An 18,115-nucleotide genomic window follows, 5' to 3' on the forward strand; every position below is an offset into this window, starting at 1 on the left:
GAGCTGGGAGCCCAATGCAGGACTTGATCCTGGGACTCCAGGATCATAATCCAAGCTGAAGGCAGTTCCTTAACCAACTGAGCCACCCAGGCGCCCTGATCTATTTTTTGAAAGCAATAATCTATCTTCCATTCAGTGCCAGCTACAATGTCCTTTGATAAATATTGCCTTATAAGAAGATATTATTTGGGGGCATCTGGGTGGCTCAGTGGGTTAAGCCTCTGCCTCCAGCTCAGGTCATGATCTCAGGGTCCTGGGATCAAGCCCCACATCAGGCTCTCTGCTCAGCAGGGAGCCTGCTTCCCCCCTCTCTCTGCCTCCCTCTCTGCCTACTTGTGATCTCTCTCTCTCTGTCAAATAATAAATAATCTTTAAAAATAAAAAAAAAAAGATGATGATATTATTTCCACATGATAATGAAAAAAAAAAAAAAACCCAAAACCCAAAAACCCAAGGCTCTGAGAGATCAAACCATTTGACCAAAGTCAAGAAGACGGTAAATTATAGAGAGAGAACTTGTTTACGGCCTCTGAATCAGCATTTAATGCTTTTTATACTAAACTACACCAGTCTTCCTGGTAGGTGAGTCAAGCATATTAATGCAAGTCAGCAAAGAGCTAGATGACTGACAACCGATGTTATGATCATCAAAACTTGTGCTGCCTAATTTCCACATAACTAGTTAGGGGAGCCCTTTTTCAATATAGAAATTTTGAAAAAAACTGATTAAAAAAGACTTTTGGGACACCTGGTTGTCTCAGTCAGTTAAGCGTCTGCCTTCCGCTCAGATCATGATTGCAGGAGGGTTCTGGAATAGAGTCCTGCATCAGGCTCCTTCCTCAGCGGGGAACCCACATCCCCCTCTGCCTGCTGTTGTCCTCCTCATGTGCTTGCTCTCTTTATCTGACAAACAAATAAATAAAATCTTTTTTTTTAAAAAATAAACAAACATAACTTTCAAAGGGTTGAAAAGAGTTCTTTGAGACATAAATATACATATTTCAGTGAGATGGAGCAAATAACAGATTTCCAAAAAGCATTTTATACCAAAGGTCACTTTAAAAAGCAAAATATCAAAATTTTTTCACCTACAGGACTAGGGGAACATTTTCTCATGGATGGAGAAATTGTTCAAAAACAATAGGCTGTCTGATGATTCACAGACCTGTACCCTGGGGCAAATAATACACTTTATGTTAATAAACAACAACAACAACAAAAACAATAGGTTGTGGTTACCTCTGCCCAAGCTTTGAGAACAGCCAGTTTTTCCATGGTTGTGGCACTCTCTCGGTACAGCTGGCTCGAAGATCCTTTTCCAGCCTGCACTTTGTCCAGAGAAGAGACAAGTAGATTGTGCACTCGACGGAGGTCATTGAGATCACTGACAACTCCACTTCCAATCCATGTACTACACACCTAGCCAAAGAAAGAAATTTTAAATTCTCTATAAAAAACTAATATTTAACTATAAGAGTATGAAGTAAATATGATTTTCCCCGCCTTGGGGGAAGAAACAAAATATCAATGAAGAAAACAAACAAAAAAAACCCAAATGCTGTGCTTCAACTTTATTTTATTTATTTATTTATTTTTTAGATTTTATTTATTTATTTGACAGGCAGAGATCACAAGTAGGCAGAGAGGCAGGCAGCGAGAGAGGGGGATGCAGGCTCCCTGCTGAGCAGAGAGTCCAATGAGGGGCTCGATCCCAGGACCCTAGACCATGACCTGAGCTGAAAGCAGAGGCTTTAACCCACTGAGCCACCCAGGCACCCCAACTTTATTTTTTAATAACAAATCAACAACAAGGATGGAATTTATTATATCCTACATGGAAAACTAACAGTATTTACTTAAGTATTTCCATTGACTAATGTGACAAAAATTTTAATAGAAAATAAGTTTCTTCTTGAATCACCTCAGTTGTGAATAATTCTTCAACATTTCTGCCTACCACAGGCAAAGGATTATTCTGGGCGCTATGGAAGAGGTTAAAAAATAAATAAATAAAGGAGAAAAATCTAGTCCTTGTCCTCAAGAAAAAAAAAAACACAGATTGAATAAACATTTTAGGGCTGTAATACTACAATTCAAAAACAGAGAAGGGAGAGATTACTTCTGGCAGAAGAAATGGGAATGCTTAAATTATCAGGAAGGTCTGTGTGCATAAATACAGAGGAGTTACATGGGAGAAGATATGAGATTAGCAAAGTTAACTGGGATTATGGTACAATTTAAATTCCATGTAAACTGAATTCAGACTTTTTGTTCTATGGGCAATTTCCAAGGCTTCTGAACAGGGAGATTACAATTGGAATTGTGCCTGGGGTGCCTGGGTGGCTCAGCTGGTTAAGCGTCCAACTCTTGATTTTGGCTTAGGTCATGATCTTGCCGTCATGGGATCAAGCCCCATGTCAGGCTCTGAGCTCAGCACAGAGTCTTCTTGGGACTTTCTTTCTCCTTCTCCCCCTGCCGCTCCAACACCCCTAAATAAATAAATAAATAAATAAATAAATAAAATCTTAAAAAACAAAAACTGTACTTTAGGAAGATTGTTCCAGTATTTATGCCAGGAAAGAACATGCTTAGATGGTAAGCAATGAGTTTAGTTACGTGACTATGACAGTATTATGGGACAGAAATGACAGAGATCACGCTGGGAATGGGATGAAAAGGGAGAGTCCCCAGAGAAAGACTTAGAGGCAGAAATCACAGTATTTGGAAACCAATTAAATATTTTTAGGGGAGAGGCCAGAGACTTGAAATATTGTGAGGAAATCAAAGAAGGCTGTTGTAAATAATGCTGCAATAAACCTGAGTTGCATACATCCCTTTTTTTATTGTTTTGTTTTGCTTTTTTCATTGTTTTCTTCAGGTCTTTTTTTTTTTTTTTTTTTTTTAAACACATAATGTATTATTTGCTTCAGGGGCACAGGTCTGTGAATCATCAGTTTTACACAATTCATAGCACCCACATACCCTCCCCAATGTCCATAACCCAGCCACTCTATCCCTCCCTCCCTACCCCTGGCAGCCCTCAGTTTGATTCCTGAGATTAAGAATCCCTTATGGTTTATCTCCCTCCCCAGTCCCATCTTGTTTCATTTTTCTCTCTCTTCCCCCAAGAACTCCCATCCTGCCTCTCAAATTCCTCATATCAGAGAGATCATATGATTGCCTTTCTCTGATTGACTTATTTCACTTAGCATAATACCCTCTAGTTCCATGTCGTTGCAAATGGCAAGACTTCGTTTCTTTTGATGGCTGCAAAGTATTCCATTGTAAATATATACCAGATCTTCTTTATCCATTCATCTGTTGGTAGACATCTAGGTTCTTTCCATAGTTTGGCTATTGTGGACATTGCTGCTATAAACATTCGGGTGCATGTGCCCCTTCGGATCACTACAATTGTATCTTTAGGGTAAATATCCAGTAGTGTGATTGCTGGGTCATAGAGCAGCTCTATTTTCACCTTTTTGAGGAACCTCCATACTGTTTTCCAGAGTGGCTACACCAGCTTGCATTCCACCAACAGTGTAGGTATGTTCCTGTTTCTCTGCATCTTCACCAACACCTGCTGTTTCCTGACTGGTTAATTTTGGCCATTCTGACTGGTGTGAGGTGGTATCTTTGTGGTTTTTGATTTGTATTTCCCTGATGCTGAGTGATGTTGAGCACTTTCTCATGTGTCTTTGGCCATCTGGATGTCTTCTTTGCAGAAATGACTGTTCATGTCCTCTGCCCATTTCTTGATTGGATTATTTGTTCCTTGGGTGTTGAGTTTGATAAGTTCTTTTTTTTTTAAATATTTTTGTTTATTTGACAGAGAAAGATCACAAGTAGGCAGAGAGGAAGACAGAGAGAGAGGGAATCAGGCTCCTGGCTGAGCAGAGAGCCTGATGGTAGGCCTTGATTCCAGGATCCTGAGGTCATAACCTGAGCCAAAGGCAGAAGCTTAACCCACTGAGCCACCTAGGTGCCCGTGTTTGATAAGTCCTTTATAGATTTTAGATACTAGCCCTTTATCTGATATGACATTTGCAAGTATCTTCTCCACTTCTGTCAGTTGTCTTTGGTTTTGTTGACTATTTCCTTTGCTGTGCAAAAGATATTGATCTTGATGAAATCCCAATAGTTCATTTTTGCCCTTGCTTCTCTTGCCTTCGGCAATGTTTCTAAGAAGTTGCTGCAGCTGAGGTCGAAGAGGTTGCTGCCTGCGTTCTCCTCAAGGATTTTGATGGATTCTTGTCTCACATTGAGGTCTTTCATCCATTTGGAGTCTATTTTTGTGTGTGGTGTAAGGAAATGGTCCAGTTTCATTTTTCTGCATGTGGTTGTCCAATTTTCCCAACACCATTTGTTGAAGAGACTGTCATTCTTCCATTGGACATTATTTCCTGCTCTGTCAAAGATTAGTTAACTATAAAGTTGAGAGTCTATTTCTGGGCTCTCTATTCTGTTCCATTGATCTATATTTCTGTTTTTGTGCCAGTACCATACTGTCTTGATGATACAGCTTTGTCACAGAGCCTGAAGTCTGGAATTGTGATGCTGTAAACTTTGCTTTTCTTTTTCAACATTCCTCTGGCTATTCAGGGTCTTCTCTGGTGTCCATATAAATTTTAGGATTATTTGTTCCATTTCTTTGAAAAAAGTTGATTGTACTTTGATAGGAATTGTATTAAACATGTAGATAACTCTACGTAGCATAGACATTTTCAGAATATTTGCATCTGTTTGATTTAGTATTTTTGTATACTTTGGGTAAATACCTATTGTGTGATTACTAGATCATAGAGTAGTTCTATTTTTACTTTCTTTTTTTAAAAAAATACCCAAATTATGGAGGCAACCTAAGTGTCCATCAATAGATAAATGTGTAAAGATATATATGTGTGCATATGTATATGTGTGTGTACACATTTGCAAAATGGAATGTTACTCAGCCATGAAAAGGAACGAAATCTTGCCATTTGCAATGACATGGATAAAGCTAGAGAGTATAATGCTAAGTGAAATAAGCCAGCCAGAGACTAAGACAAATACCATATACTTTCACTCACATGTAGAATTTAAATAGCAAAACTGAACAAACGTTAATAAAAAAGCGCCTAGGGGGATGCCTGGGTGGCTCAGTTGGTTAAGCAGCTGCCTTCGGCTCAGGTCATGATCCCAGAGTCCTGGATCGAGTCCCACATCGGGCTCCTTGCTCAGCGGGGAGCCTGCTTCTCCCTCTGCCTCTGCCTGCCATTCTGTCTGCTTGTGCTCGCTCTCTCCCCTTCTCTCTCTCTGATAAATAAATAAAATCTTTAAAAAAAAAAAAAAAAAAAAGCGCCTAGGTGGCTCAGTGGGTTAAAGCCTCTGCCTCCGGCTCAGGTCATAATCCCAGGGTCCTAGGATCGAGCCCCGCATCTAGCTCTCTGCTCAGCAGGGAGCCTGCTTCCCCCTCTCTCTCTGCCTGCCTCTCTGTCTACCTGTGATCTCTGTCTGTCAAATAAATGAATAAAATCTTTAGGAAAAAAAAAAAGAAAGAAAGAGACAAATCAAGAAACAGACTATGAACTATAGAGAACTGTTGGTTACCAGAGGGGAGGGGAGCTAGGTGAAGGGGATGAAGAGCACACTTATTGTGATGAACAACGAGTAATGCATAGAACTGCTGAATCCCTATATTGTACACCCAAAATTAATATAACTGAACTGGAATTAAAATGTTCAAAAACAATGACTAGGGAGACCTGGGAACTCTCCACAAACAGGTAATAACTAAAGCAATGTTACTAGGTAATTTCTTCAAGGACCAGGTAAATTTGTTCAAGGACTGAGTTATAAGAAAAAAAAAAAAAAGGTATAAGACCAGAACACAAGGAAGATAGTTACAAGGGACAAGCAGAATAAGAACCAACAATGAAAGAAATTGAAAAGAAAATGCCAGAAGAGCAAAAGGAAAACCAGGCCAGGGCAGTGACACTGGAGCCAAAGGAAGAATGTTGAGGAAAAAGGTGTAGTCTGGCGGTGCGAGCTTGCTTCCACAATCACAAGTTCTCACTTTAAAGAACCTGAAACTTGGTGCGCCTGGCTGGCTCAGTCAGTAGAGAATGCAACTCTTAGTCTTGGGGTTGTGAGCTCAAGCCCCATGACGGGTGTGGAGATTACTTGAAAATAAAATCTTTAAAAAGATAAAGAGTATGAAACTAGAAACTGCAGGTTCTGCATTATAAATTTGGTTTATGAAAAAAGATAAAGCAGCACTGAATCAGCAAAGTCATACTCAGAGAAAAGACCTGGACTTGCATCAAGAGTGTTACGTGAAGGGGTGCCTGGGTGGCTCAGTGGGTTAAGCCGCTGCCTTCGGCTCAGGTCATGATCTCGGGGTCCTGGGATCGAGTCCCACATTGGGTTCTCTGCTCAGCAGGGAGCCTGCTTCCCTCTCTCTCTCTCTGCCTGCCTCTCTGCCTCTCTGTCTACTTGTGATCTCTCTCTGTGAAATAAATAAATAAAATCTTTTTTTTTTTTAAAAAAAAAAGAGTGTTACGTGAATGTACGCTTAACCAATTTAACCTGAAATATGATATTTAAAATATATATTATGGTTATGATTCCTAAGCTGATTTAAAGTATTTTTCTTTTATTAAAGCACTGATTCCTGTCTCCAGTTGTGTTGCACTTCAGAGTCTTCCTCTAATATCTCAAAATTACTCTGATTCAGCTTCAGGTTTAACACGACATCTATTCTAGCAAACAAGGTGGGCTGCAATGTTTCATGATCTGTCCAAAGCCAACTCCTCATTTTCCTTTAAGAAAAAGGAACTTGCAACCTACTGTTCCATCTGTTTCAAAACTAGTTTTCCTCCCAGAAACAGGACAGGAGGTCAAAAACTTAAGCCTTCCAGCAGAAAAGAAGAAAATCTTATAATTTTAAAAAAAAAAGCTAGAGCTACATAAAGAATAAGAAGTTGAAGGCAAATTCAGTAACAGGACTTTTTCATACTACTCATCCACAAGATGAAATCTGGATAGCTTTTGCTTTTCTATGAACAGCTTTATAAGTTTTTTCTGCTTAAATACTATGCTCTGAAACATCATCACAAGACATTTATTTATATAGGACTATGATTTCTGATTGTCTGTGCATCAGTATCTCATTACCAAATGGTCTGCTCTAACTCTGAGATTTGTATCATGATCCACAGAATTCTTTCTTAAACAAGACTCCCTCTTTTCTTTCTGGTCTGCTGTTTGTAAGAGGAGTTGATTTCTCTGAAGGCCATCATTAGGACCATAGACTTCAGAGAAATAAATCTTAACAACGGGGGACACCCAAGTGGCTCAGTCAGTTAAGCACCTGACTCTTGATCTCGGCTCAGCTCATGATCTCAGGGTTGTGAGACTGAGCCCTGTGTTAGGTCCTTGCTGAGTGTGGAACCTGCTCAAGATTCTCTCCCTCTCCCAATGCCCCTATCCCATCACCCCCTATTAAAAAGAAAAAGAAAAGAAAAGAAAAGAAAAATCTTAACAATGGCAGGAAGAGGCAAATCCATTAGCCAGAGAGAGAACAAAGTAAGAACTTCCCGCTTATCATTGCAAATAGCAGAACATTCTCTGTCTAGAGGCCACACGTAGCTTGATTATGGATTCTAAGCAATAATGATGGACCACAGCCCGGTACTCCAGAAAACTGGGAAATAGAAAGTTGCTTCTCTTCTATCCTTAGGAAAGCAGATAAAGAATCCGGTTTCCTGAAAGATGAGAGCTTACTGCATGAGTCCATTTTCAGAATGAGGCATGAAAAAGAGGAACTTATTAAAAGTGTAGGAACATTTTGTGACTTTTTAAAAATATAATCATGTGAGAATAATCCTCTGGGATTAATTTTGCAATGAAATTTCCATATTGTGAAATTCTCCAGAAACTTGGAAATTTTCACAAACTGTGATAAAAAAAAAAATCCTTTATTACCCAACCATCATTAATATGCATTCTTTAATTATTTTATAATCATATTTTTATTTTTAGTCCCTCTTATGGTTTTTATACTATTATTCACTTCTGGCTGATGAAAGACCTATGTATCCCAAAGTCATTTCCTCAGCTATGACAAAAAAACGGGATGCAATTAACAGTTACTACGTCATCATTTGATACAGAATAGAAGAAGGAACTGTCACTGTTGTATTTCCAAGATAAAAATAAATATTTACCTTTTCTCTCTTTCTTGGGAGTGAAATTCTAAGGTATCTTTTAATTTAAAGAAGGTAACTATAGAAAACTCTATTTTTCTTCTTACCTGGCAAGCTTTTGCTATTATGTCTGATGGGGTATCTTGTGAAAAGGCTGGTCTTAGAGCAGCTCCCACCTAAGAAAATGAATATGAGCATTTTATTTTTAAAGATAAGTAGTAAATATAAAGCCTCTTGTGTCTCTGGAGATGAAAACACATCTTTTGATTTTCCTTTTAATCACGTATCCCTTTATCTCTCTTTTCAGTTACAATAAACTCAAACATACCATTTTTCTTTTGCTTCCCAGGAGGTTATAATCATTATCAAATCTATATGAATGCTATACCAAAACAGGAAATTAATCTTCTTTTTTTTTTGTTTTTGTTTAATAGTAAACAGGATTTTCTGACAAAGTCACATGTTCCTGGACATAACAGAAAACTGCTACCCTTTTAAAAAAAATTCCGTCTATATTTTCCTGAATATATTTCTAACAGTATTTACCTCATGAGTGAATCTCATATAACTGGATCAATTCCTTTAATAACTATTACTAAAAATTCACAGTCACTGAAAGATCTCAGAGACCATTTCACCTTAAACACACACACACACACAGGACATCGGGTGAAGGAAAAGGAGAAGTGAGTTGGGGAAATCAGAGGGGGAGACAAGCCATTAGAGACTGTGGACTCTGAGAAAAAAAACTGAGGGTTTTGGAGGGGAGGAGGGTGGGGCGTTGGGAGGGCCTGGTGGTGGGTATTAAGGAGGGCCCGTATTGCATGGAGCACTGGGTGTGGTGCATAAACAATGAATCTTGGAACACTGAAAAAATAAAATAAAATTTAAAAAAATTAAAAAAAAAAACCTTTATTATAAAAAATAAAAAATTAAAAAAAAAAAAAAAACTTTAAAAGAAGGATGCTTGGGGTGGTGCCTAGGTGGCTCAGTTGCTTAAGCATCTGCCTTCAGCTCAGGTCATGATCTCAGGGTCCTGGGACTGAGAGCATCAGGCTCCCTGCTCAGCAGGGAGACTGCTTCTCCCTCTCCTTCTCCCGGCTACACCCCTGCTTGTGTGCTCTCTCTCTCTCTGTCAAATAAATAAGTAAAATCTTAATTTTTTTTTTAAAGTATACTCAAGGAATATTAGTTTATGTACCACTGTCATAGTATTAAGTGAAGGAATGTGAGCTTTAGTTTTTTTTTTTTTTTTTTTTTAAAGATTTTATTCATTTATTTGACAGAGAGAGATCACAAGTAGGCAGAGAAGCAGGCAGAGAGAGAGGAGGAAGCAGGCTCCCTGCTGAGCAGAGAGCCCGATGTGGGACTCGATCCCAGGACCCTGAGATCATGACCTGAGCCGAAGGCAGCGGCTTAACCCACTGAGCCACCCAGGCACCCAGCTTTAGTTTTAATAAGCCAACCCAGTCACAGATTCTTAAATATATCAGATTTAACATGAATGAACTGAATAAGGAGTTAGATATAGTCAACTCCTACTCTGAGACTTCTCTCTTTGCACAAGAGAGTCAGTCACTGAGATATATCAATAGCAGTTTAGAAATGAATCAAGTGTTCGTCTCCATGACTAAAAACACATGGCGGCTAATTGCAGTATTGGCAGTATAGTCATCAACTAATCACACAGCTGGTGCTGGACCCTGTACTGAAGAAGAAAGAGAATATACTATAAAAGAGATCACTGGGTTGACTGATAAAACTGGAATATGACAGACTATATAGAAGTAATACATCAATGCTGAATTTCCTGAAGTTGGTAACTGCCCTGTGGTTATATGAGACATGTCCTTTTTCTTTGGAAATACAGACTGTAATATTCAAGGGTAAAGCTACAGATTTAAATAATTATTCTTTCAATTTTTCTGAAGTAAAGAACTATTCCTAAATAAAAAGTCAAAACAAAACAACAAACCTTCATTCTTACAGGTTGGGTATTTAGGAGTAAATAATTGTATATGGGTGTTCCTTAGGCAGCTGGGCTAGAAGCTATAACTTCCTCACCTGTACTTATGATGGAAAAACAATGGAGCATACACTATTCACCCTTTTTAATTTTGTGTATGCTTGAGTATAGCTTTTAGATGAGGTGTTGTGTATCTGAAACTAAGGTTCTGGTATAACTACAGTAAAAAATATATATATATATATATATAAATATATGTATGATATTTATATTAAAATATATTATATATAACATTTATATATAATACACATTATACATAATTATACATATATGTTATGTATGTATAATATATATTTTATATATATATAGAATATATAATACACACACATATGTATCTTCTTTCCTTGCTAACTTAAGTTTGTCTTCACATAACCCATCATTATGAGGATTAAATCTATTGTGCCTCAGTTCAAGAACACAAATAAAGTTATAAATTTCAGGGGAAACAAGTATCTCTGTTCAGAATAAAATAAAATATTTTTTGAAGGTAAGTAATTCTTTCAGTAGTATTTTTAACTGCTGTTATTAGAAGTTATCCTTCAGCATTACAAAGCTGTCCTTTGTATTTTTAAAAATGCTTATCAAGTCTTAACATATAAAAGTAATGTCAGCAAATCCACAACACGCTTTGAATGTCCTTTTATCTTTTAAATGGCATGGCTAAACATCTAAACACAAGACTGAAAAGCTAGGCTGCGATTCTATTTTGGTTTTATCACCAATACACTATCAGAACTCGAAAATAGTGACAAGTTTTATACTACTGTTTCTTCAACTGTGGGATTCAACTATGTAACAGACGATGGGAATAAAGATATGCAGCTGAAGTTCCAAATACATTTCTCCAGGGAATCTTCACTCCCTTAAAGGAACAATTTTAAGTTTTAAATAAACAGAGTATCTCTTAAAACAAAACAAAATAAAACAGAGTATCTCACGTTAGCTTGATATTGCTCCAGAATCACATGGCCTGGAAATTCTGGCTCAGGCACAGATGCAAACTTCTTGATAATGTCCTCAAGTGCTTGGAGCCCAGCCATCCGCAGCTGGTTACTATGATCGGTTGCAGCCATGAATGCCATGCGAATCAGGTCAGAGAGATGAAGTACCAACAGGTCATCTAAAAATAGAAATAGAAGGCAAAAAGGAAAACTCCAAAAATAAGTATTACAACACAAAAATATGAAATGAAATAAACTTCTTTAAAAAAGCACTTGTGTTTGGGATGCTTGGGTGGCTGAGTCAGTTAAGCATCTGCCTTCCGCTCAGGCCATGATCTCAGGGTCCTGGGATCGAGCCCCACACCTGCTTCTCTCTCTCCCTCTGCCTGCTGCTACCCCTCCTTGTATACTCTCCCTCTCTCTCTCTCTAATAAATAAAATATATTTTATTTTTAAAAAGCACTTATGTTCCACAATTCCACTATGTTTTAAAATAAAGAAGATACACTTCCAGTAAGACTCGTGTATCATAATTTCTCAAGAATATTGGTGAATCTTTACACAATATAGTAATACAGATGACATTACTGGATTTCCCAAAAGGAGTTTGTAATCTTTTAGAATAGGGCTGGCGGATTGTTCCTGTAAAGAACTAGATGGTAAATACTTTTGGTTTTGCCAGCCACATAATTTCTACCACAGCTACTCAACTCTTCTTTTGTAGAATGAGCATAGTTACAGATCACATGTATTTAAATGAGTATGCCGTGTTCCAATAAAAGTTTATTTTAAAAAACAGGCTACGGGGGACGCCTGGGTGGCTCAGTTGGTTAAGCAGCTGCCTTCGGCTCAGGTCATGATCCCAGCGTCCTGGGATCGAGTCCCACATCGGGCTCCTTGCTCCGCAGGGAGCCTGCTTCTCCCTCTGACTCTGCCTGCCACTCTGTCTGCCTGTGCTCGCTCTCACTCTCTCTCTTACAAATAAATAAATAAAATCTTTAAAAAAAAAAAAAAAAAAACAGGTTACGGTCTGGATTTGGACTGTAGGAAGTAGTTTCCCAACTTCTACTAGAAAAGACTTTTATACAGATAAGATGCAGAAAAGGGAAGTCGTCCTCCTTTTAGAGTAAAGGCTACTCCAGATCTGCCAAAACAAAACTTAAAAGCAAGTCTCAAAAGGATTCAAAAGATACCAAGTAATATAACTACATCCCAGAACGAAGTCCAACACTATTTAAAGGAATAAAACAAAATCCAGCACTACTACTATAAAATTTGCAAATCTGGTATGTAATAAAAACTATCAGGAATGCAAAGAAGTAGGAAAATACAACTTGCAACAAGGAAAAAAAAAAACAAGCTTAGTGAACAGAAACAGATCCAGAAATGAAAAGGTGATGAAATTAGCAGACAGGAAGTCTAGAAGAATTATCATAAATACATTGCTTATATTCAAGACAGAAAACAAAAACCTTAGCATGTTTAAGAGAGAAGTAAAAGACAGGGAGAATCATAATTAAAACTTGTATAAATAAAGTCACAAATAAGACTTGTAGAAATAAAAAAATAAAATACCTGAAATGAAAAATGTACTGGGTAAGATTATTAGTGATTAGATACTGAAGAAGAAAATACTGGTGACCTTAAAGACCTAGCAACTGAAGTTATTAAAAAAATGATCAAGCTCAAGCACTCTCAGATTCTTGAGGAGGCTGCAAGACTCCCAAAATCTTTTTGAAGCAGTGGCAATCTGTAGCTTAGCTGGATACCCAAACAGTTCCTATTTAAACAGGTTTTTGTGACTATTGCTATTGTGAAGGTTATAAGACAAGTATCTTCTAAGTCTTTCATGTGCTTAACTAAAATTCCAATTTTAGAATCTTAAAGTTAAAAAAGAATATCTACTGGTTTGGAGAAGAAGAACAAAGAAGAGACTTAAAAATTCGGCTGGAAGATCCCAATACTTCCTCATCTAAGGGAGGCAAAACCACATCATCAATAAAAATTAGGTATAATGGGGGTTCCTGGATGGCTCAGTTGTTAAGCATCTGCCTTCAGCTCGGGTCATGATCCCAGGGTCCTGGGACTGAGGTCCACAAAAAACTTTTTTAAAAAAGATTTACTTATTTGACAGAGAAAGACACAGGGAGAGAGGGAATACAAGCAGGAGGAGTAGGAGAGGGAGAAGCAGGCTTCCCGCCAAGCAAGGGGCCTGATATGAGCCTCAATCCCGGGATCCTGGGATCATGACCTGAGCCGAAGGCAGATGCTTAAAGACTGAGCCACCCAGGAGCCCAATAAATAAAATCTTAAAAAAAAAAAAAATAGGCATAATGAACTGCCAGAAGTTGGGAGGAAATTTCCAAGGCAGATGGAACTGGACTAATGTGAGCTTATTCATATTATGCCAACCCAAAAGTAAATAAAAACACCCACTACTCCTCCTAATTAAAAAGGTCTAGAAAGATACCAATCTACCAACCAAAAACTAGGCAATTATTACTGAAAGTATTTTGCTTCTCTACACAAATCTCTTTCTCTGACTTTTCTAAAGTCAAGATATCTTTTTTCCAAGTCCAAGGAGATGAACTTCTAAAGCAGGGGAGTGGGAAGGGGCTTGAGGCAGAAACTCTAAAATGGGGAGAGAACTGGGGGGCTGTTAGAGGTTGATTACATTCTGGGAGCAGTAGTTCCATACAACTAAAGTTCAGTGGATACAAAGGGAGGTAAGGATGATACAGGAAGAGCCTGGATAGCACATTTATTTGGTCTACAACTTTGAAAAATACATGTTGACATGATTGTCCAGAATAGCAGGCAATGGGAAGTAGAAAGGATCCTGTTTCAGCCCAGCAGAACAAAGCCTGTCAGATACTGGAATCTAGGTTGGAAAGCTGTTATATCAGCTTACTATCCAGCTACCAATGTGAAGTAAACAAAGACCAAGAATATGGACAATCCACACCCCCCTACACACACACACACTTTGAGCAAATTTCAAGTATGGAGAATGCTCTCCTCTTTCAAGGATATATGAACAAATAAGCCTATGAAGAAAACACACACAGGCAAAATAAAGATTCTGAAGATTCAGAAAGTGCTAATCTCAAAAATAATTTTCTATAAAAATCAGAATAAAATATATAAAATCACCTGGCACTTCAATAGAATGCAAAAAATCATGGCTGCTATGGAATAAGAACAAAAAATCATAAGTAGTCAAAAGGGTATGATCTGGGGCGCCTGGGTGGCTCAGTGGGTTAAGCTTCTGTTTCGGCTCAGGTCATGCTCTCAGGGTCCTGGGATCAAGTCCCGCATCGGGCTCTCTGCTCAGCGGGGAGCCTGCTTCCCCCTCTCCCTCTGCCTGCCTCTCTGCCAACTTATGATCTCTCTCTCTGTCAAATAAATAAATAAAATCTTTAAAAAAAAAAAAAAGGATATGATGTAATGAAAATAGAAAAAGGACAAAAATTAAAAGAAAACTAAAAACAAAAGAAGACAAGATCCAGTATGGGGGCAGAAAACAGTAAAACATTATCAATGATATAAAGGAAAAATTTGTGAGGATCTCTTCTCATGTAGGCAAGATACAAATAATGAGAGAAAAAGTATTAAATACAAAGAAAGGAAAGCCAACCTAAAGATCTGCTCTACTCCCTAAATGTCACAAATGTCACATGCTTACTTATACTTCCATGCCTCTACAAATTCTCTTCACTTTTGGGGTGCCTGGTGCCTCAGTTGGTTAATTTTAATTAGTACAACTCTTGATTTCAGCTCAGGTCATGATCTCAGGGCCATAAGATCGAGCCCCATGGTGGGCCCCATCTTCAGCACAGAGTCTGCCTGAGATTCTCCCTCCCTCTCACTCTCTCCCTTCCCTCATTCCTGCTGGTGTGCATGCACACACACACACTCTCTTTCTCTCTAAAATAAACAAACAAATAAATAAAATCTAAAGCAAGCAAATTATCTTACTTTCCTTGCTTGTAATAAACCACCAGAACACTGGTGCTCAAATGTGTCTCTACCCTAATCCCTACAATCTGTGAATATGTTAACTTACATAGCAAAAGGGGGTTTGTAGTTGTGATTAAGGTTATGGGCTCTGAAATGAAGATTATCCCAAATTTAACAGTGGGCCCAATCTAATCACAGCATCCTGAAAAGCAGAGTACCGCTCCTGGCTGTGCTCACAGCCCTGTGACAGCTACAGAAGGATCACTGAGACAAGTCAGTGTTGGCTTTGAGGGGGCCACCTCCAAGAGACAGAGAGAGGGGGCCACCACCAAGGAATGCAGGCAGCCAAAGAAGACAAGAAGAAAAGACTCCTGGAAAGCCTCTAGAAAGGAATGCAGCCCTGCTGATACCTTGATTTTAGCCCAGTGAGACTCATGTTGGATTTTCTGACCTATAAGAACAATAAGATAAAAAATGTGTATTGTTTTAAGCCACTGAATTTGTCTTCATTTGTTAGAGCAGCAATAGAAAACAAATACAACCAGCTTCTTCTACCTGGAAAATCTTTTGTCTGCCTTTAAAATCCAGTTTCAAAATCACCTTTTCTGTGAGATCTTCCTTGGTTCTTCAGAAAATGCATACTACTTGTTTAGGCCTCCAAAACACTCTGTCATAATAGTATTTGGACATATAATTGTTTAAAAGAAAGTCTTTCTGTCTTTTAGACTAGAAATTCTTCAAAAATACGGGCTATATTTTTTTCTTCTTTGCATCCCCAATGTGTAGCAAAGAATAGGGTTTGGTAAATATTTCATAAACAATGGCATGAATAAGGAAACTGTGTTCGTGATATATTGTGCTTTGCTAACAACTGTACATTCAGACTCACATTTTATATGTGGAGTACCACTGTTTTACTTTTTGTTTGTTTTTTTTAAGATTTTATTTATTTATTTGACAGAGAGAGATCACAAGTAGGCAGAGAGGCAGGCAGATAGAAAAGGGAGGGGAAGCAGGCTCCCTCGATCCCAGGACCTTGAGATCATGACCTGAGGCGAAGACAGAGGCTTTAACCCACTGAGCCATTCAGGTGCCCCTTTTTGTTTGTTTTTTAATCCAACTTTGAGTTCCAGTAAACTAAAAGGCATTTGTAATCAAGTAAACTAAAAGGAGTTTTAATGTATAGATTTCAATACTATTAGTATGCACAATTTGTTTTTACATATGTTAAAAAAAATGACAGGGTGATGAAGAGACCACAAATACAAGACAGAGAGTCTGTTACTCTTGCACCGCTCTCGGCTTCTCTGGGTCTCCTCATCTGTACAATGAGGATATTGGATCTGACGATCTCTTTGTAAACTCCCTGTAACATCTGATCCAGAAAATTAAGGGATATAAAAAGCTTACAAAAGATAAAAAACAGTGTCGAGTTTCAGTAAGTTTTCAGCTTTTCAAAAATACCTAGCAGCATTTCTGAAATCTGAGAGTTTGAGTTGAATTAAATGATGGCATGCACGAGTTCTGATATTCTCCATAGCTGGACTACATAACCTTTACCTATGTACCTTAACATTCTGCCATCTCTTTTATACTTAAATGCTAAACTAGGACAAAGTACAAAGGATGTGTAAATTACTACCATTGTTATCTTTAGGGCACATGATTAAGATACATCTACCTTATGAAGGAGTACACCTTTGGACCATTTTCTTCAACTTATCTTCTAAATATAAGTCAGAAGATAGGTAGTAAGCTTAGGTGACAGAAAAAAAGGTAAAAGAAACTTGTAAGAAATGAAAGGCAGAGTCTAAACCATGTTCCATAGCAGCAAACCTATATTACAAACCTAAAAAAATACTCTGGGGAAAAGAAGTACTGATTTTAAATTTACTTGTAGGGTTTCGTAGTTTAGCAGAACGTGCCATGGCAAGGTCAAAGTGGGCCTGGTCTGCATTCTCACATAAATTGATGATTCGGCACAGGCAGTCTGCAGCGAACACCCGAGTGGCCCAGCGAGGGGCCACAAAGGGTTTTGATTTATCTTCTTCACCTAGTGTGGTGAACATGGTATCATCATCCATCTCATCTTTCTTCTCAGATTCCTCATCTTTTCCACTACTTACGAGAGTGGCAGTGCTCATATCTATAACACAAACAAGGCACATTATGACAACCTCACGTAGAGCAAAATGATACTTTAAAACTTGCATTAATGTTACAAGATTTCTAATAAAAAGGACTAAATTCTCACTCCTTTGGAAACAGCAGAACTGGCAGGTCTTTTTTACGTCAATCAGAAAGCAAAGAAAGGATAACATAAAAGTGTTTTTACATATTTCACTAGTTTTAAATACTATGTTGAATACAGAGTAACCTGAGTTTTTATACATGAAAATTTAGTTTGAATTTAGTTATTTCCTACAAATCAAAGAAAGCTCATTAGTCTATAATATAATTTAACCTTCAACATTTATACAGGGATTTATAGATTAAAATTTATTAGCATTTTTTAATGTAAGCTCAAATACGTATATATATATATCTGTATATATTTCTTTTTTCATATACAGATACATACATGTACAGGTACATATACAGATATATACCAGAGGTAAAGGAGTCATTATTTTAAGAACATATTTTATATATTAAATACATACCACTAGAAGCTGCCAGGACATCTTTACAAAGCATTAGCCAATGCGAAAGTTTTTCTACAGCCAGTGATGAAAGCATATGCCCCAAAGTATCATGAATATCAGAACATAATTTTCTGTCTGTCTCCCGGTCTAGCATTCCAAAAAGAAGTCCCTCAAGACCAGTTTCTGTTATATTAACCCCTTGGTGCCGGCAGTGGATATCACTTCGAGAACTGACTCCAGGTGCAAAAGGATTGACATCTGAAAAGCAAATTTTACAAATGAATTTGTATAGGGTTTTGTTGTGTACTGTAGGCAATAAAGATCAAGACTTACATGTAAATTCACTATTACAACAAA

The 18,115-nt window shown here is 37.8% G+C and overlaps 1 protein-coding gene across 4 annotated transcripts in view; it reads right to left on the minus strand.

Moving 5' to 3' along the window:
* HEATR5B (HEAT repeat containing 5B) overlaps nucleotides 1-18,115 on the minus strand; it is a 105,645-nt gene that overhangs the window by 27,778 nt on the left and 59,752 nt on the right. For all 4 annotated transcript variants that reach the window (XM_059188653.1, XM_059188655.1, XM_059188652.1 and 1 more), the window contains 5 exons: nucleotides 17,777-18,016; nucleotides 17,008-17,259; nucleotides 11,151-11,332; nucleotides 8,294-8,362; nucleotides 1,240-1,419 (listed from right to left, as the gene is read on the minus strand). In XM_059188653.1, coding sequence (XP_059044636.1) covers nucleotides 1,240-1,419; nucleotides 8,294-8,362; nucleotides 11,151-11,332; nucleotides 17,008-17,259; nucleotides 17,777-18,016 — 923 coding nt within the window. The remainder of the gene's footprint in view (nucleotides 1-1,239; nucleotides 1,420-8,293; nucleotides 8,363-11,150; nucleotides 11,333-17,007; nucleotides 17,260-17,776; nucleotides 18,017-18,115) is intronic.

The sequence above is a fragment of the Mustela lutreola genome, chromosome 9 (assembly GCF_030435805.1).
Source record: "Mustela lutreola isolate mMusLut2 chromosome 9, mMusLut2.pri, whole genome shotgun sequence".
NCBI classification, from domain to species: Eukaryota; Metazoa; Chordata; class Mammalia; order Carnivora; family Mustelidae; genus Mustela; species Mustela lutreola.